Source organism: Protopterus annectens, chromosome 12.part0 (assembly GCF_019279795.1).
Source record: "Protopterus annectens isolate FY-2018-M chromosome 12.part0, PAN1.0, whole genome shotgun sequence".
Classification (NCBI taxonomy): domain Eukaryota; kingdom Metazoa; phylum Chordata; order Ceratodontiformes; family Protopteridae; genus Protopterus; species Protopterus annectens.
Window position 1 is genome coordinate 1,001,175,754 of NC_056746.1, and position 21,744 is coordinate 1,001,197,497.

The 21,744-nt window shown below is 38.3% G+C and overlaps 1 protein-coding gene across 4 annotated transcripts in view; it reads right to left on the reverse strand.

Annotated features, from left to right (window-relative positions):
• NFATC2 (nuclear factor of activated T cells 2) overlaps positions 1–21,744 on the reverse strand; it is a 349,933-nt gene that overhangs the window by 231,413 nt on the left and 96,776 nt on the right. For all 4 annotated transcript variants that reach the window (XM_044090025.1, XM_044090026.1, XM_044090023.1 and 1 more), the window contains exon 2: positions 3,461–4,472. In XM_044090025.1, the coding sequence (XP_043945960.1) occupies positions 3,461–4,472 (1,012 nt within the window). The remainder of the gene's footprint in view (positions 1–3,460; positions 4,473–21,744) is intronic.

The following is a 21,744-nucleotide window of genomic DNA, read 5'->3' on the forward strand; positions in this document are numbered from 1 at the left end:
AATGGGATAACTGTAGCTGTGCACCACTCATTGGGCATGAAGCCTGAGGTGAGGCTATGATTAAACATGACACTTAGGTGAGGTGCCCATTCATTTTGTAGTTCATGTAGTACACAGCCCTGGGATGTCGTCTTGTCCCATGGATGCTGTATTCTTAGCTTTGGAGAGTGTGTTTTTTACCTGTGTGGCCATGATTACCAAAATTTGGCAATCTTTTGGTATTGAGCTGATCCCTTTAGGGGGTGAGAGGGGGTGAAGTTGGCACTGAATCGATCTGCCAGGATATTGGCAATATCCTTGGGATCAGTATATTTAATGTCATTCTGTTGTAGCTCAGAACAGATCTGAGCATTGCCATTTAGATTCTTGACATAACTATAGAATGCCTTGTGGTTGTCCTTGGAATCTTTGGCAATTTTATTTTCATGACTAGCTTTGGAGGATTTTATGAGGGATCTCAGCTTCTTACGGAGGCTGGTAAGGGAGTATTTTGCATCCTGGGATTTTCCTCTTTTCTGCAACAGTTTCATCCTTCTGTTGTATAGTTTGTTTATGGCAGGGGACCACCAGATTGGCTTCTTTTTTTTGGAGGAGAGCATCTTGGTTCTATTTGGAATGGCTCGATTCATGCATTTGAGGATGTGCTCGTACAGTGCCTTAGTGTAGGATTCAGTTCCCGTCTGCATTATTCTGGCATTTTCCATAGTAGACTCCATAGTCAGGTGTAAGCAGGAGTGGCCCATGGTCAACTGGTGCCCTGGGCAAAGCAGCTCCACGGCGCCCCCCAACACATTACCTGGTGCCCCCATCCTGGTCTACCTACACCAAATAAATACTGGAAAAGTGCCCCTGCTACGCCGGCACCCTAGGCGGCCGCCTAGTTGGCCTATACCTAAGGCCAGCCATGGGTGTAAGTAAGAAGAATATTTTCACTTTATCTTAACTGGATGCAAACATTTTGTTGCACTGTTTTCTACTGGATGTAGAGGCCCCTATAATCATGCTTTGCAGTTCACAGTCATATGGGTAAAGACAATAAAATCCTGCATCTGGAAATTGTATTAATTATACTGTGCAAATGAACTTGCAAGAAATGTGATATGGGGAAGTTAGACACATCATCATTGTCTTATTTCTTTAACAAACACCATTTTGTGATTGTAAGCAAGAGAAATATTTTACTTTTTTTACGATTGCAAATCACACAGTCTTACTTTGAAGCATAGCATACAATAGCTGCATTCATTCTACTATGAGAATGTTTGTAAAAACCATGACATTGGGAAAGAAACACACAGCTTCTTGGCATTAACTCATTGATAAATGCTACTTTGTGTTGCCTGATAAGTGATAACCAGATAAAAGCAAGATGTATATTTTGTTTTATTTCACTTGATTACAAATAGCATTTAGTAAACAATTTTCATGCAGCTACAGGAACTCACATATCCATGCTCTGCTGTTCACACCTCTTTGAGGACAGTAAAACTACAGCTTATGGAGGTATTACTGCTGGTCCTTTATTCTTTGACAAGATATGTTTTCTGATACCTGGCATTTAAACATAATAGCCAAATATAAGCAAGAGAAATACTGCAGTTTATTTTCCATAACTTCATATCTGGAATGATATGTTTCTCAAGTCATCTTCAATTCACGTATGCCACTCCATTACACCCTGATTAAACTGGCAGTGCTTACAACCTAACTGACATGAAAATATACTTGTTATGATTTCATGTAGTGGTGACCCTTACTATATATGCATGTACCACCCCAGGCTCTTTGATGTTTTCTATGTGAATCTGGGAATTTTGGTTCTAGTGGACAGATATGCAAATATTCAACACTTCCCAGACTTCAGCACATGTCTAATCCATCAGAATTTCAAAATTGAACATAGCACATATCCTAATAAAATACCAAAAATATAGTTCGACACCACCAATTTCTTACTATTAAGGGGAAAAGCATGTGAAATATATAGCCGATCTAAAAATTACTTTTATTACATTTGTTTTTGGTCTTATATTTGTACTTTGGTCATGTTGTAAGAAATGAATAATAAATATTATGTCCCCGAATAACATTAATTTGCTGTTAATGGATGGATAACTGCTGACTGCCCTATGCCAGGTTTGTTGCCCTTATTCAAAGCACAGACATACTAGGATTCCCGGGTGCTTTCCCTTTCATGGCGCCTAGCAGTCTGTAGCATTGAGAACACACATATATCTGATTGGCTTCTACTGTCCTTTAGTAGCCATAATCTGTCAGAAACATACACACTGTACCTTTTTATTTTAAAGTAGGTAAAGTGTGGTACAGCAAACCAATACTTCTCCTTTTAAATAGCACCTGTTCACTTCTAATTTTTGTTTTTACTTATTTTGTTTACCAGGTAACTCCATTTGATGTCTGTCTGTAATAGACACCTGGCTAGAAAAGTCTCAATCAATAATGTACAACAGGTAATATAGAAGTCAATGTTCAAGAGATACAGCACTGTAAAATATAATAAGAGGAAAAATAAAATTACATAGCATTGTTTAAAGATACCCTGAGAACAAATGACAACCACCTTATGAACAAAGGGTAGTGAGACGTACTTGTGATATAATATGGTATTGTTCATATGCTGGTGCCCATCACCTTGTAAGGAAACCTAAGAGTAAAATTCATCCCACGCTCAGGACTCTTACATCACTGTCCCACTGCCTGACAGCTGGTGCAACACACAGTCCCGGCCATAATGAAGGTTTTCTGCCACATGTGGTCAGTACCACTGACAAAGGGACAGGAGTACAAGGAAGAATGGAAAGCTTAAGTGAGTAAAGGAGTATGGGGAGGGTGGCAGTAACAGAGCAACAGGTAAGCATGTGGCCTGATTGGATGCTTTGTTTGATAGGGTAGCTTCGTGAGCGTATTTAGATTATTCCAGGCGTGCTACAACTATTAGACCTATGGAGATGTTCACATATCCGAGTGTTAAAAAACTGAACAGATTTGGAAGAACATAGCTATTTTGTATACACACACATACACACACACACACACACACACACACACACACACACACACACACATACATGTATCTATATCTATCTCTCTCTCTCTCTCTCTATATATATATATATATATATATATATATATATACACACACACACACACACACACACACACACACACACACACACACACAGTTTATTTGGTGCATTATTAATTACTTTTTAAGTTTTACAATAAAATGAACTGCTAAAATGAATTTTCTACTTCTTCATCAGCAGATGCTAGTAGTAAAACTTTTTTTACTGCTGTGGTACTAGAATACCAATGAAAAGCAACTGTCAGGGCACAGTTTGCATTGAGTGCTGCTAGCGTACTGACCTTGTAGAAGACATTGTCACTTTGAGCATGTGATACAAAATAAAACTATAAATAAAAAAAAATGGTAATATACCTGTAATTTGGTATTTGCTTTGGCCATGCATGCTGCATCACAATGACTGGTTCTGTGTTTGGCTTCATTTTTCTCTCCTTTTTCTCATGTTCGTATGAAGCCAGGTGAAGATATTCAACAGATGACAGAATATGTGACGGCATGGCGGTTGTCATGGAAGGCACTGGTGATGGGTCTGGACTGCTTTTCCCTATTTTCATAGGGATACCATAGCAGTCTGTTGTAAAGGTATCCACCGTATCAGTATTGCTAGGAGATGTTGAAAACTGGCTTAAACTGGAGCTTTCCTCTCTTGGGCTAATGTGAGACCAGTGCTGAGGAGAAGGTGTGCGTGAATGGAATGGTGATGTACTCTGAGTGTTATAGGGTTCTGTACATGAAAACCTTCTCTTTCCACCTGGCGATGATGACCTAGATCTGGGGTGTGGCGATGTTGAACGAGGATCTAGGTGAGTTTCTTCAGTGATGCTTGTTCGTGGTGAGACAACAGGTGATGTTCGTGGAGAAAAATGAGCTGGAATACCTTGAAACTGTGGACACAGTTCTTCATTGGTACTGTTTTTTGGTGAAACACCTGGAGATGAGTATGGAGAGAAGCTCTGTTCTGAGACAAAGCTGGTAGATGAACCGCTGCTAGCAGGACTTAAAGGTGTTTCCCTATATACACAGTTCTCAAGGCCAGGGACAGGAAGAGTAAATCTTGGACTGGTTGTTGAACTAGGATGATGTTCTCCTAAAAACTCTGCATCTCTACCCTGGCTGTTACTTAGTGCATACATCAGATCTATGGGTGATGGTGTTATCTCAATTCTTGGGCTCATAGCTTGTTGTAATGGTTTTGGTGGATCCATGTAGCACTTTGGCTCATTATCAGGGTGTCCATATCTGTCCATGGATTCAGATGTGCAAGCCAGGGAACTGAAAGACCGGACACCGTAACTTGAAGCATCACTGTGAGTGTACTTTTCACCAGAAGATGGGCTGATACCATGTGGCAGACGTGCTGATTCATCTGTGGAGGGTAAAAATGCAACACCTTTTAGAGATTTTCTGACACATTTTGAAGGAAAATAGGCTGCAATTATTAAGACAGAAGCATAAACTAGTAGTATAAAAGTGTCACACAATGCAGAATAAGAACTCCTAGTTAGGGGTATAATTTAAATAGAGTATAATATCTGTACTCAACATATATAAGTTTACCCTTTGAACAATTTACTTTATTAGCTACATTCTCACATGACAAAGAACTTTATAATTATAACAAAGTGTGTTTGTGTGTGTGTGTGTGTGTGTGTGTGTGTGTGTGTGTGTGTGTGTGTGTCTGTCTGTCTGTCTGTAGGCATGCATGTTTTCAAGCGTGTGGGGGAGGGAGACTTGTCATTCACAGATATTCTGGAGTACAACTATTCATTATAACCTCTAGAATATAATTTAGTAGGGATAGATCCTAAACTTCTGATTTCAGAGATGAGATGTCAGTCAATTTTATTTTCTTTGTTAAAGAATATAGTCATACAAGAAAAAAATAATAAATAAGCTTACCTCTTCTTAGAGCCATATGACCCTACCAGAAGAAAACATCTTCTAGCGAATGTATAAAAATGATGGGAAGGTTAGCTATGTCCAGTAGGCAGCTATGAGCAGGGAATGCAGTAGCAAACCTGACAACTGGGTGTTATCCCAATCAGCACCACAGCTTGTAAGCTCCTTTATAAATATTACCCTTTTTATCTCTTGCACTTCCAGCTTATTTCCTTTTTATCCCATGCCATTCCAGCTCATTCTTCCCAAATCCTACACTGGGCTTCTAGACATCTTGGCCTGTGCCATGCACATTTCAGCACTGCACATTCCCTCATCTAATTCTTTACCTATGGACACTCATATTTTACTCTTATATCCGGGACTATCCTTGACTGTGGAATGGGAATGTTGTAGCATTGCTCAGTTATTCCCACTTGATCAGGACTTCCATATTTCTTAATCTCTTCCAGCTATTTACCTATTTATTTTGATCCCCTATCTCCTCTACTTCAGTGTTTCTGCCGTACTCCATGGTTGCTATTGCAACACCCCCAAACTCTGCTTTCCCTGATGACTGAGGACAAGTGATATCCTGCCACTTCATTAACCAGCAGGTAGGACCCCTCATCAGGGAAACAGTGCCTTGCAGTATCCTCCTTGCGATATCACTTGTCCACATTCATTGACTAGGTTGGAAGGTGGGCATCATATGTATCCAGTGTAGGGGTAGGGATTTTTATGTATATGGGGTAGGGAAATCCTATCAAGGGAAGATCATACATGTGATGTCACATACATCACTTTGTTTGGTGAAACACCTACTCCAGCTCCCACCAATTACTAAAGAAATGGCAGTCTGCTTCATTACTGGCTTACACATACCAGGAGGTCTAAAACTGTGGAAAGAAACCTGAATTCCTCCCCCACTGATTATAAGCTGATGCAAGATGCTCATTCCATGTCCCCTCCCACCTGGATCATTGTGTGCCTGGGCTACTAATCAAACTGAGGATATCTGAGTCTCATTCAGGGCTTCTTCTTTCTGTGCAATGGAGCTGGGTCCTCCAGTTTATTCCTTTCACTTGTTTACCTCATTTACCTCTCATTGCTCATCTTTTCTTCTCATGGCTAGGATCATGTTTGTACAATACCTTCTTTTACAACGTCCACTTCCTAGATGCTGTTCTTGTTCCAAGATGAAGGAGTATCCTTTCATAGCTGAATTCTCCCCTTAGGCACAATCTTCCTATTTTTTGCAGTCATTCTGTGCTGATCACAGCCTCCCTTGCATCAGTTTCTGTTAGTAGTAACCATTTGAAATCTACAAGAATTGGAGACTGAACAGCCAAATATAAGGACATATATATTACATCCAAGACTGCTGATGTGGTGGGGGCTTGACCCTCCCCCCACACAGGAAGTTGCAAGAGGGCTTGTCCCCTGGAAAAAAACAATCTTAAAGAAGAGTGATTGTGACTTTCACTCTTCTACTTCTGCAATTTCATTCTTGCTGTTTTTGTTTTGTTTTTTTTTTTTAGAATCTCAGGACTTGGCAAAGTGAATCTTAAGATTGTAGTAGTGATCCCTATTTGGTGTTTGCTGTAAGGGACTCTTGCTTGAATGATAATCTCCTTACACTATCTGAATGTAGATGACACCATATGGATACCTTTTTCACTGCTTTTCACCATACTAACCCATGACTGTCCTGCCAAGCACAGCTCAAACCATATCATCAAATTTGTAAATGATATGACAGCTGTGGACCTCATCAGGAATTATGACAAGACAGCCTACAATGAGGAGCTGAATCAGTTCATAAGTTGGTGTTATAGCAATAATCTTGCACTAAATGTCAACAAGACCAAAGGAATAATTGTGGACTACAGGAAGAGCAACAGAGAGCACTATCTACTTATAATCAATGAAGAAACAGTTGAGAGAGTAAAAAAGCACAACATTTCTGGGGTACACATTGCAGAAGACTTGATGTGGTCACCCAACACAAATGCCATCATTAAAAAGGAGCACCAATGGCTTCACTTCTTGCGAAGGTTGAGGAGAGCAGACCTACCATCAACGGCTCTCACAACCTTCTACAGGAGCACCATCGAAGGTATACTGACAAACAGCTTTACAGTACGGTATGGAAGCTGCTCTGCTTCCGAGCACCAGTCCCTCTAGAAGGTAGTGAAAGTGGCTGAGAGGATTATCAGGAACTCCCTCCCATCCATACAAGACCTGCACATGTCCAGATGTCTCAGCAGGGCAAGGAAAATAACCAAGGATAGCACTCATCCTGGTTAAAAGCTGTTCTCACATTTAACATTAGGAAGCCGCTTTGGATGCATACACTACAAAACCACGAGATTCAGAAACAGCTTCATTCCACAAGCCATCAGGCTACTGAACTCTAGGAACAGTACCCTTCACAGTGGACATTAAGGCAGTAATCCAACAATACTGAAAAGTCTCTATAGCACAATATGTAACAAGGTCTTACCCACACCCAGACAGCAAAGTCAGCAATAATCAAACTGAACTGTCTTACTGTTCAATATAAATCTATGCCTTAAATCAATTGCTTAAGTATAATTTTTCCAGTGAAAATAATTTAATAACCTAGTAATGGGTGACTGTCTGTTAAATCAGTGCAATAATGCAAGTATTTATTATTGCTGTGTTTGTCATCTGTGCATATAGAATTTTGTGTATTATCGGCATGTTAAATGTAGTCTATGTATTGTATGCAGATTGAGTCCGAAGAAACGTAATTTTGCTCGGTTCACACTTGTGTGAATCGAACTGACAATAAAGTTTACTCTGACTTTTAAAATGCTGCCCACTATCTGAATGTAGATGACACCATATGGATCCCTTTTAAAAATGCTGCCCAGTTGATCTACTGTGCTGAGAGAGAAAGAGCTGTTACTATGCAACTAGTTCATTCTTTATTCTGTTCTTGATACTCAGAAAAGTTGACATCTGGAGTGCATAATATATTATAAGCTATGATTTTATTTATTTACTTATTTAGATTTGTTATCCAGAGTGCAGCACTGGTCCAGCTGAACTATTTTCAGACAGTCCAATGTTTAAATGCACGCGCACACACACACACACACACACACACACTCTGCTAAAAAAAAAAAAAAAAAACGGACGTTTACGTAAAAGAAATATTAAAAAGTAAAACCAAAAAAAAATTACAAAAGTATACAATTAGTTAGTACAGAATGTTCTAAAACATAACATCATGGGTGAATTGAGTAAAGTAAATGCAAATGTGTGTGTGATTTTTTTTTTCTTTGAAATGCATGTTTCTGGGGAAATTTTAAGCTTACTGCCCTATAATGTCTCCACAGTGTAGGCCTTTACTCTAACACTGATTTGGGTATAAACAATAATAAAAGTAAGAAAAACAAGTGAGAAACACTGACAAGTTTAAGCTGGCACTATAATATCGCTTTACTCTTGGGACATCTGCAGCAAAAACAACCACATTTTCAATTACCTACTACAGACAAAGCACAAAGAGTGCCCTGTCTTCTTACACAAACTAATTACTGCTGGACATGTAAATGAGATTCTTTCACAGCACTAAATGCAGCTAACAGACTGTACCAGCTTTTGTAACTGAATCTGTTACACTGATGCATTGACTGCAAACAATATTAATGATAAAATTGAATACCTACATTAATACTGCAGAATTTCATTTGGCATTTCTTTTTTTGTTGATGTAGCCTTGAATCCCAATTTTGTAAGAAAAAAGTGGATTTTTGAGAAATAAACGAGTCCCTATGCACTAGCATACAGAATAAGCTGTTTGGTGTATTACTTTCTTGTAGTTTCTACTCATCTACAGATAGATGTAGTACCAGACATTTGCAGTGCCTTGACTGTGACATCAGTACACAAAAATACACTTGGCCAAAGGCTTGAGTGATTAAATACAAGGAATACTTTGAATTAAACACTTGTAAAAACAACCCCCTAAAATTATGTTCAGCATAGGTCACTTAAAAGACCGACACCTACAAGTATGTTACTAAGGTAGTACATATGTTTTTTTTTTTTTGGTGAATCGCATGTATTGTAAATATGTTCTTACTACAAACCCTACGAAAGTGGGATGATCATATATTTTTACAACAACTTTGTAATTCTGATTGTTAACCGATCTACAGTTTGGTCTCTAATTTGTTGTTATCATTCACACTCTGTAACCTCTAAGTTTTATTAGGTATTTACTCTTCTTTCTGTAACTGTATGTATCACTCTTTATTCTTTAACTGTATGGAGCTTTTCTCCCCAGGACTCCACTGAAAACGAGCACTAGCTGTCCAGCCGGACTAACCTTGTAAACAAATGATAAATAAATAAAATAAATAAATATAAGCTACAATTGCATACTTTCCTGCCAAAGACAAGCCACTGCTGCAGGTACTTTACTTCCCAAGGATGGTGTTTTTAAAAAGCACGCAGAATGTCAGGTAGTACAAAGATCGCCTGAAGTATAGTGCTACACACACTAAATTCTGTATTTATCTCATGTTACAAGGATAAACTTTTTTATATTCCTGTGCCAGTAGCTGGGATTCGGTAGTACTGTCACTCAGTCCTTCCCTGATGTAGCAACATTTCCTGACTCTGGTGAAGATGTAGGGAAACACTACACATTTCCCTTGACGTTTTATTAAATGTGGTCTCACATACACACACACAAACAAACACACACATACACACACACAAACACACACATATACACACACACACACACTCATACACACACAAACACACACACACACACACACACACACACACACACACACACACACACACACACACACACACACACACACACACACACACACACACACACACACACACACACACACACCTCATTCAGGGTTCCATACCATCAGAGGCATCAAAACCCACTTCCTTCTTATTTCCCTAGGAAGCTTATAACCGTATGCTTGAACTAGGGACACATTGTCTGTAGCCGAACGCTTACTGTTTATAGCTCTTATACACTCAGCCGAAGGCTTTTTGCCGAATTACTCTTTACTTATTTAGCGGCTGCTTGAGGCTTATTTCTCTAAGCTAGACACAAGATACTATTATCTGTAGCTGTACCTCTCCCTGGTCACGTACCTATTAGCTGTGTAAAGCAGTTGTATTTAATCTCTGTACTTCCCCCTGAGGCTTTTACCTCGGCAAGCACACGGCAATGAATTAGCTTTTCTTTCTTTTGCCAGATCTTCCTTTTTGGGTTAAAAAGTTAGCAAAAGTGGTATGTATTTGTTCTACTTACTATACTCTCTCTAAAGGGTAATACCATGGCAATACTGAACTTGTGCTACTAATTCTGATAATTTCTGCTACCGCAAAGACCACTTACTGTAACTTTGTCGCATTGCACATGTTTTTTTGTCTCTCACTGAATACATTACCAAAGATAGTTAAATGACAATTGGGGAAGTAGCTGTTTTATCTAACATACTTATCTTAGAGGCTAATATAGGTTCATAGGTTCATAGATTAGTACTAGGCTAACTGCCCTTGTGGGCCATTTTCAGTCTAGCCAATTACCCCATGTGAGAATCAAACCCTGCACCTTATGTTTGTAAGGTAAATGTCTTAACCATTATGCCAACCTCCCACTCCCTCAATAGCTCGCAGTTGGTGGGTTTGATTTTACCCACACTGAATAAACGTTGCCTGTGCTAATCTCTCTTTAACATAGAACACAGGTCAGTCTTGAACCAATCAGCCATATACAAACGACTACCCGATTTTCAAATCCACATATCTCTTATATTGAACCTATTATATAATGGTTTAAGTAAGTACTTTAGAGCTTAACAATCACTTTTTGTGAAGGGCATACTGATAGCCTCATTTAATAATTAAAGTATGGAAAACTATTGCCTCTGCTCTCATATTCAAGCTTTCAGTATGCAATAAGAACAGTTGTTAGACTTCAGTGATTTATCTGTGTATTTAATTTTATTGACTAGATGTATTTTAACATGAATACATTGCAGATGTTTTTAGCTAATACTATTAAGTGTATGTGATATAATTGAATTTGTTTTTCTAACATTATCACTGTTAGCCTTACTATCTTCTCTCTCTTCCTACCCTTCACTAGCTTGGTTAATTGGTACATTCAAGAACCTAACTACCTGCCTACTACCCTCCTGGAAGACCAGAAAGTCCACCAACTAAGATTACTCCCTTCAGCTCCCTGAGAAACCAACTCAATAAGACAGTGAAAGTATGTCCTGTTTCTGTATGTTTGTTCTAACTTAAAAGACTCTCCTATGTTAGGTAAGCTTCCTACCCAGGATGGCCAGCAGCCAATAACCCCCAATCCCCACTTCCTTACTAGTGCTGAATCTCACTAAATATTTTGCTCAACTATTCCTATTGCTTTTTCTATAGTATCTTTTCTCTCCTGTTATCAGCCCCTTGCTTAGGAACCAGTCATTGCAGTTAAATAACTGGCCACAAGGTGGTGCCTTACCACTAGCCTAATTGCACCTCATACACTTTCTTTCTAACCTCCCTCATCCCTTACTTACTTTGTCTTTTAAACAAAGTCTCTTTCACTGACCGGTTCTTTTTCACCCTCCCCTCCCTGACCTTGCTACACAATACTCCTACCACACTCCTGTACCCTAAAGTAGTATATCTCCTCAGATTAGCCTAATATACCATTATACTTTCTCTCACTCTCTGACCTACCTGCTGTTTTCGATTGTCTTCCTTAGTAATCCACTCTTGTGTCATCCCGCTCCGTTCGACCTTCGGGCTCACTCCACTCCCCTACCCTGCCCCCAATTCCCACCCACCCCCAGTGTCTCTAAACTTATACCCTCATAAACACACCCCTTTACCATAAACCAATCATACTATCACTGACAGCCACACCCCTACATTTTTATCACCACTCCCCTCAGGAATATATCTCCACCCACTACCACTTGCCTAATTCTTCCACAAGTCAACCCCTATTCTCAGTCCTTCCACTCTAATACCTACTATACACTCCTCTGCCATGCCTTACCAATGCCAATTTTTACTAGTACTCTCACTCCTAGCTACTCTTACCACTACTTACCTCCTAACCACCTATGAACAACTCCTCTTCTCTACTCTTACCATCCCTTCCAAACAAACTCTAACACCTTATCCAGCTTTATCTACAAGCTTTCCCAATGCCATCTACAAGCCCAGTTACTTTCAAGCTAAATATCATCATCTAATTCATATTAAATACTCAATTCTAAACAATAGAAAATTATTTGACTACCATTGTAAGCCTCTCCAATACTACAACTTTATACTACTCCACTCCTTAATAGATGGAGACATTCACCCCAACCCTGGCCCAAACCCTTCCCCACCCTCCACTAACTGCAACCAATACAAAACAATCCCTTTATCATCAACCAAACCCTCCAAATCACTCTCAATAGCCCATCTAAACATACGTAGTATTTGCAACAAAATACCACAAATTCATGCCCTTCTAGATTTTCAGCAGTTTGACATCCTCTGCTTAACAGAAACATGGCTCAAACCCACAATAAAATATAACGAAATTATCCCCCCAGGCTATAATATCTTTTGACAAGACCGCACAAATAAAAAAGGTGGAGGGGTAGCAATTATCTACAAAGCAGGACTACAAATTACCAAAATAAATCATAACCTACCCTCAGATAATAATGTAGAAATAATTATTTCTAAACTGCAGCTTAACTCTCATAAATAAGTTAACATCATCTGCACCTACCTTCCCCCAGGTAAAAATACTACAATACTAGAAAACTTACTAAACTGGCTTTCTTCAAATCTCCCTCAGGAAACAATACTCCTAGGAGACTTTAATATTGACTGGAATTTATGTAGCCACACTAATCCATCCACCCTGATCAACCTGTTTGGCTTCTCACAAGCTATAAACTCTCCAACTAGAACAAATAAACTTAATAATAAAGAAAGCATCCTGGATTGGATACTAACAAATAGCCCACAACAAAAATATACAACAGGAACCCTCCCAGACGACCTTCGTGACCACTCTCTAATATATATTATCAGACATAAAACAAGTTTAGCTATCCCTATTTCAGTCAGAACAGCCCATACCAAAAAACATTTTGACCACGAACTGTTTCAAACCGAACTTAAGCATTGCAACTGGTCACCTCTTAAGTCTCTCCCTATAAATGAAGCAGTTAACTACTTCAATACCACATTCCTGGCAATCTTAGACCATCATGCCCCAATGCGCTCCATAAGAATGAAAACTAAACCAGCCCAATGGCTCTCAAATCATACTAAGAAACTAATCCTTAGTAGAAACAAATCTTGGGCAAAATGGCGTACCACAAGAAATACTACTGATCACCAAACTTTTAGACAACAAAGAAACATAACAAAAAAAGCTATCCTACAAGATAAAAAGAGCTTTTATATCCAACTACAACAATCATCCCTTCAACAACCACAAAAGTTCTGGACTACTATTGACACACTACTATCCCCAGGCAAAGTAGCCACGCCTAATCCACTAGGCTCCAACCCTGACTGCCCAACACAAACAGCAAATGCCTTTAATACTTTCTTTACTACTGCTATACTAAATCTAGCAAATCAACAAAAACCTGATACCTCCAAATTGCCACTCCAAGCTCCATTCCTCCCCCCTTCTACCTCGAACCTATACCCACCTCCTATATCTCTTCCTTACTTCAAAAATTAAAACCTACTACCCCCTCAGCTGATAAATTACTAGCAGAACCCCTTCAAATAGGAGCCAAAGCTATTGCCTATCCCATCTCCATATTGATTAATAGAACCATAAAAGAAGGCACTATACCATCTATCTGGAAAATCTCACACATTATTCCTCTTCACAAAGGTGGAGACTCCATTGATTTCTCCAACAATCGCCCCATAGCTCTACTCTTTCCACTCGCTAAAATAATGGAGAAATGTATCCACAAACAATTACTACACCACCTACTCTGATATAATCTCCTAGCTAACTGTCAACATGGTTTTCGGCCATTCCATAGTACCACCACAGCCTTGTTATCCTTTACTAACTGTATCAACAAAAATCACAATAAAAATACTCTTTCCTCAGCATTCTTTGTAGACCTATCCAAAGCCTTTGACATGGTAAATCATTAACTTCTCCTCCACCTTCTGAAGTCCCTCTCTCTCGACAATCCTGCTATGAACTGGTTTACATCTTACCTGGAAAACCGGAAACAAGCAGTTCTCTGGCAAAACCATCTTTCGGACCTCCTTCCCACCTCCCTAGGTGTCCCTCATGGCTCCATATTAGGACCACTATTGTTTTCCATTTTCATAAATGACCTTCATCTTTCTACTCCACTCTCTACCTGCATTCAATATGCAGATGACTCTACCATAATTTGTTCTGGCACATCCCAAACTGAACTTCATTCTCTCACACAAAAAGCTTTCACCACTACAGAACAATGGTTCTCCAACCACTGTCTTCTCCTTAACCCAACAAAAAACAAACTTTTGCTCTTTACACCCTCTTATTTGTCTCCCCCCTCTTCATTTCACACTCGCATCCAGTAATGGTACCCTTATTTCTCCAGACCCCACCACCAAACTCCTAGGAATTACATTTGACAATCAACTAACGTTTGACATTCACATAAACACCACAATAAAAACTATTAACAGAAAACTCGGATCCCTCTATAGAATCAAACCTTTCCTTACACCTGAAGCCAGGACCACAATAGCTAGAACTCACTTAATCTCTACCCTATTATATGCTTCTCCCATATATACCAATCTTTCTAAAAATAATCTTAACAAACTAGCTAGATCATATAACAATATTGCCAGATTTGCTACAAACTCTCCTTACAGGACTCATCACTGCCAGAACCTAAAACAACTAGGCTGGCTTGAATTACCTCACCAATTACAATCTAACCAACTTATAATTGCCCACAAAGCCCTATACCAACCCAACACCCCAATTCCTTCTACCCTCATAAGGTCATATAATAACCCGAGGAATCTACGTTCCGCTAACAAAATGTTTATTCACACTTCCTTATCATATAACTTAGCAGGTGACTCCATATTCTCTAACTCAGTTGGTAAAATATGGAATCAGTTACCACAAGACCTTACAACCCTAACCTCTCTCCCACTATTTAAAACTAACCTAAAACATTTCCTCTCTAACCACTGGTTATGCTCTTGTACCAACCCTGACTAACTATTATTCTCTAATTACCTGTTTCACTCAAAACAAAATATTCTGAACTATAAACCTCTTTATGCAACTCTCTATAAACTAACCTTTCTTTCTTAATTTCTAACACTGTCAATCCTGAGTACTACTTTCCATGCTTGACTCTTTAAGTCACTTTTTAACGGTACTTTCTTGTAAATTTTATATTTGGATTTGTAAATTTTTACAAATTACAATTTGTAAATTGTATATTTTGTTAATCTGATGATGTAACATTCTATATTAATGCCTTTCTCTAATAGTTGTTATATATGTTTCTGTATGTTTTTTAGTATTTTTTTTACTGGAGCTTTTCTCCCCTGGCCTCCACTGAAAATGGACATGTATCCAGTTGGATTAGCCTGGTCAACAAATGTAAAATAAATAAATAAAATAAAAATTTCTTCTACCTTTACAGCCTAGGAAATGTCATTACCAGTGGTACATGAAAGGGGTTATTTCAGTCCCCCAAGAATCATTTACTTTCCTGTTAAGATATGCTCCTCTTTAATGGCTCCAGGTTTCAAATTTGAAGGATCAAATGCAATATCTCTTAGCAGTGGTTTCCTTTACCACCACCAGAATAAGATACAGACGTTTCAGCATGTCTAGACCCTTTGCCTCCAAGGAAGTACTGCAACAGTTTCTGTACATTTGTTACTATTATCTACAGGCCTCCTCTGGCCTGTCACCACTTCCTCTCAACTTTCCCAGATGTTGCAGAATGGTCCTGATTTTACATCATATTTGTGGGTCTGTCTCTCATATTCTTTTCTGGTAAAATAACTGATGATTACAGTCCATCAATAACAAACCTTAATATTTCCTACTTCATATAGTTTAGAAAGTACATGTTGATGCAAACCCTGTCATTTTATTAACTTAAGTGAATTACAATAATATATAAAAACTGTCTCTGATTCTAACCCCCCCCCCCCAAATTAGGGGACTAAACTGAGAGCTATGTGAACCAACTTTTATAAGTTGAAAGCTAGCCCTTGTTACTCATGAGTAATTGTCTTTGACATAGAAATTACTTCTTATGCTGTTGGTCTTTCCTTCTTTCTGCTCACTTCCTTTCTCTTTCTCTCTGTTGTAACTCACTTCTTTACACATTCGCATTCCCCTCTATCTCATTCCCCTTCATCTTCATTTATATGTTTTATCATCATCATCCCCAGTTCCCTCTCTTTTTCAGTTCAAGTGGCAATCACAGATCAGCAATGGTTCTTTCTGAATTGATTCATTTTCTCTAGAGCCATTGCCATTTAGATCCATTGATGTGTATACTGGATTCCATCAGGGCTGCAAACAGCTCTTTTCTGTTCCTTCCAGTGTAAAAAGCTTTCTTGCAAAGCTGGCTTGTTGACATAGGAGATTTTGCTCCAGACTATGCCCAGAGTTCAGGTAATATCTTTGCCTTCATAAGGCAGTAGGGGTAACAAGCCAGCAGTCAGCTCTGTTATCCTGGGGTTAAGGTTTTCAGATCAGCACAGTTCCTTGGTGCGGGTCTGCAGACTGTTCTGTTCTCTGTATAATCATATGTATGCATTCCAACCAGTATAAACAACTGATCTTCATTAATCTTGCACAGTAGAGTAACCTGTTATGAAGTAACATATTTTGTTTTCTGAGATGTTTATTTCCTAACCGCTTAGAACACCTCTGCAAGATCAGTAGTGCGCACTCAAATATGAAGAGCAGCACCCCTTTTGCTAGCTTCTAATACCTACTCCTGTACTACCTATACACACTCTATCTCTCCTATTCCTTGTTTTTATTTCTCATACACATCCTATCTCTCCTATTCCTTGTTTTTATTTTTCATACACATCCTACCTCTCCTTTTCCTTGTTTTTATTTCTCACACACACCTTATCTGTCCTTTTCCTTGTTTTTATTTCTCATACACACCCTATCTGTCCTTTTCCTTGTTTTTATTTCTCATACACACCCTATCTGTCCTTTTCCTTGTTGTTTTTATTTCTCATACACACCCTCTCTCTCCTTTTCCTTGTTTTGTTTTATTTCTCATACACACCCTATCTGTCCTTTTCCTTGTTGCTTTTATTTCTCATACACACCCTATCTCTCCTTTTCCTTGTTTTGTTTTATTTCTCATACACACGCTATCTGTCCTTTTCCTTGTTTTTATTTCTCATACACACCCTATCTGTCCTTTCCCTTGTTGTTTTTATTTCTCATACACACCATCTCTCTCCTTTTCCTTGTTTTGTTTTATTTCTCATACACACCCTATCTGTCCTTTTCCTTGTTGCTTTTATTTCTCATACACATCCTATCTCTCCTTTTCCTTGTTTTGTTTTATTTCTCATACACACCCTATCTGTCCTTTTTCTTGTTGTTTTTATTTCTCATACACACCCTATCTCTCCTTTTCCTTGTTTTGTTTTATTTCTCATACACACCCTATCTCTCCTTTTCCTTGTTGTTTTTATTTCTCATACACACCCTCTCTCTCCTTTTCCTTGTTTTTATTTCTCATACACACCCTATCTGTCCTTTTCCTTGTTGCTTTTATTTGTCATACACATCCTATCTCTCCTTTTCCTTGTTTTTATTTGTCATATACACCCTCTCTCTCCTTTTCCTTGTTTTGTTTTATTTCTCATACACTAAGCGTTCATCGTTCTGAGTGAATAGACAACACAAGCGTAACTTCCACCTTCTTCTTTCTAATTTTAGTTTTACCTACCAATTTTCTTTCAGCTTTAAACATCAATAGGGATTCATAAAGGTTACCACAAACTGTAGACTACGGGTATATATTAGCAAATCGAAACATCACTTACCCAAATATATAATGACTGACACAGAATCATTGAAGTACAACAACTGCAAATGGCCACGTAAGCAAATTCTTTCCTAAGGGAAAAAAAATCACTTGGCCATAGTCAGGAACTTACCCTTTTCCTCCACTGTAGAGGGATCTCAGAGTTGGTATATTTAGTTGGAAGGGGTTGTAGGGGGCACAGCCCCTCCACATCAGGGGATGTGGGTGGCAAAGTCCCCCATTTTCTTAGGATTTGACAGTGTGTTTGTGTTTTGGTTGGCCAAGTGATTTTTTCCCCTGGGAAAAATTCGTGGCCATTCGCAGTTTTTGTAGGTCGATAATTATGTGTCAGTCATTAGGTGTTCGGTAAGTGACATTTTGATTTGCTAATATAGACCCTAGACTACAATTACACTTACTATAATCTTTCTAAGTGAGTTAACAGCACAAAAAAATGTTAGGGATGTTCTTAAATACAGACCATGCACACTTAGTGTACACTTACTATATACTTTGTGTAGGTGTTCATGAGTCTAGGCCTTAATCTTGCTTTTGCTTATTATTTCTCTTGTCTCCCATATCTACTCCACTTATTACCTCTAATACTTATTCCTCACTACTCCCCACCTCTTCCTCCTTATCCACGGTTTGAATGTTCTACTCTGACATTTTCTTTATACGTGAGCAATAAACCCTCACACTTATGTCAATGTTTCATTGCTACGTGATACTGTATTCATCTTGTTTTAATGATGGCATATGTATATTATTCTACATATCAAATATGCATTAATATTTACATTAATCTATGTAGTTACAGTATATTGTAAAATGATGTCAGTTTTCACCTATGTATATGTATTTTCATTTTATTTGTGTAGCTTTTATCCATGGGCCTCCACTGAAAACAGATAAAATTATTCAGTCAGATTTCCCAGCAAATGTCAATAAATAAAAAATAAATATATAAAAAAAGTTGATTCTTTGGGAAAATATGGAAAACTTTTGACAACATTACATTTTCTGTAAATTATGTAATATTTTTTTTAATCAGAGTGCGTTTCAGTATTTTTAAGTAGAATTGTGTAAGCATTTCTTCAAAGTAAATCATGACTGGATTAGTTAATGCAGGTTGCACAATAAATCACCAGACTACGAATATATTCAAGTGTTCCTTGTCCATCTTCCTCTGCCTCGTACTTCCTCATTTTGTTCACCCGGGTTATCTGTTCTCCTCTTGAAGTACTTAGGTACAGTCTGGAGACTGCAAATTATTGTTTGTTCATTTATGGTATTATGACAATGTACATTAAAATTGTAACCCAGTAACTAATTAAATTTACTGCTATGGAGAGACATTCATAAGGATATTTCTTTCTTGTAAAACAGACATAGTGACAAAAGTACAGACAGAGGCAGAAATTTGTCACAAAGAGGTGAAATGCGATGTATAAAATGCCTTGTAGTTCTTATTGCCTGAAAGGTAACATTACTCATGTCATTTCATGTGATTTCTAATAGACAGTACATTTGAAAAGAGAAGAATTAAAAAATGCTGCTTCACCAGAACACACCAGATAATCTATTAATGAATTATTTATTTAACTTTAATGGCTGGGTAGATCTAAGTTGACTAAGTGGTCTTTTCAGGCGATACCTGAGGGAAAACGTTTCTACCACAAATTTAGCTCAGTAACTAGTGAACTTACAGAACAGTTGAGCAGATAAACAGTCGCATTGAAACGAATACTAAAGTGTGGAGGTATAGCAAATTAAACATGTCATAACTTAAACTGTCAGAACTAAATGCTTAAGACAGGATAATAAACTACTGCAAATTCTAAGAGTTTGTGAAATGCTGTAGAAACATACACTCACAGAAATGACTTGCAGGGTGACTCGCAAAAATGACTTGCAGAAATCTATCAAAAGTATAAATCCCAGTATTTTTCTACTCTTGGTTGGTTGGCTGCCTGACTCAGTTAGCTCCTTTCAGAACTTACTTACTTTTCCTATACATTCTGAGTATCTCTGTCTTTAAAGATCAGACATCGTTTCTTCAAGGCCAAGATCTTTCTCAGGGCAACTTCGATTAGCACATGATCCGCAGTAGCTTTATCTCATGTCAGGGTATAATTGACTGTGGTCTTTTCTGTGCACTTCAAAGCAGAAAACATCAACTACAACGACATTTCTAAAGTTTGGGGGCTATATGACCCTTTCTGCATTTGTACCCATTTTTACCAGATTACACATAAGAAAGGTACAATAGTGCTTCCACAATCTCGCCTCCACTGACATGTGACTAGATCGGTGGTCTCTCACTCTGATGGAGAAATGAAGGGGTTAACATTTTGATGCAAGAAGGGAAGCCATTGGGCTGAGACTTAGACCAAAAAACAAAAACATAATAAACTAGGCTGGCACTCTATTTTGAATACTAAAGAAAAATACTGGATTATTAAATTAGGAGGTCTTTTTCCACCGGGGTTAAATGATCACTTATAAATATAATTCATTTTTTATAAATACTAATTGTGTTTATTAATGACACTGGAGGAAATGACTCAACATGAAGTGATGTTCTAATTATTATATATGTATTTTTGTGTCATTGCATGTTTATTCACTGAGGAAGGCAAGTGTGCTGAAACCGGTATGATGCTATGTAATTAACAAATATCTTATGCTACAACACTTTGGTGCTGGCCTTTTTGTTTGTAATTGGACTCTTTTGGCCAGTTGCACCTGCCATACTTGCAAAGGTGTTTGTTCTTGTATTCTGGTTTCTACTTTGCTGTTGACCAATGTGTTGGCATTTACTGTGTATTTGGCTGGGTACACACAGCTTATTTTGTTCGGGAATGCTTTCTTCTGATGCCATTGACTCTGCTTATGGCATTTTTTCATCAGCAGGGTTTGTTATGCTCGATTAATACTATGCTAATATGCTAATACTAATGCTACAAGGTAGTTCGTTTTACTAGTGGTGATGGCCGCCATATTTTTCATTTAGGAGCGACGCTTTTTTACATCAACAACTGTTTTGGACTGTATTTATGGTAATATATCCATTATTTTTGGGCTTAGCAATTCTGTATGCTTACAGGAAGGCTTACTTTGGCTATATTATTTTGTCATCAGTAGGGAATGATATGTCTGACTAACTTTCCGGTGGATGCAGGGTATGCTATGTTCGTCTAACTCTCCGGTGGATGCTACAGGGTGGATCATTTTACCAGTGGTGATGGCCGCCATACTTTCTATTTAGGATCGACACTTTTAAACATCAACAATGGTTTTGGACCTCATTTATGGAAATAATACTATCCTTTTGGATTAAACAACTTGGTATGCTGTGGTGGAACTGAAAATACGGTTAGCTCGGCGGGCAAGAATCGCCATGTTTTCTACTTAGGAGCAATGTGTCTTTTGGGACACAACCCATTACAGCATTTTGGTTTTGGCTCTGAATTTGGTCCCATACATCGGGCTGACTGTGTGATCGTAATGTCATTACCATATTGACTGTTGGTGGAGCTGTGTTTCTTTTTGGGACATAACCTATTACAGCATTCTGTTTTTTGCTCAGAATCGGGTCCTGTACATCGGGCTGGCTGCATAATTGGAATATCACGACTACATTGATTG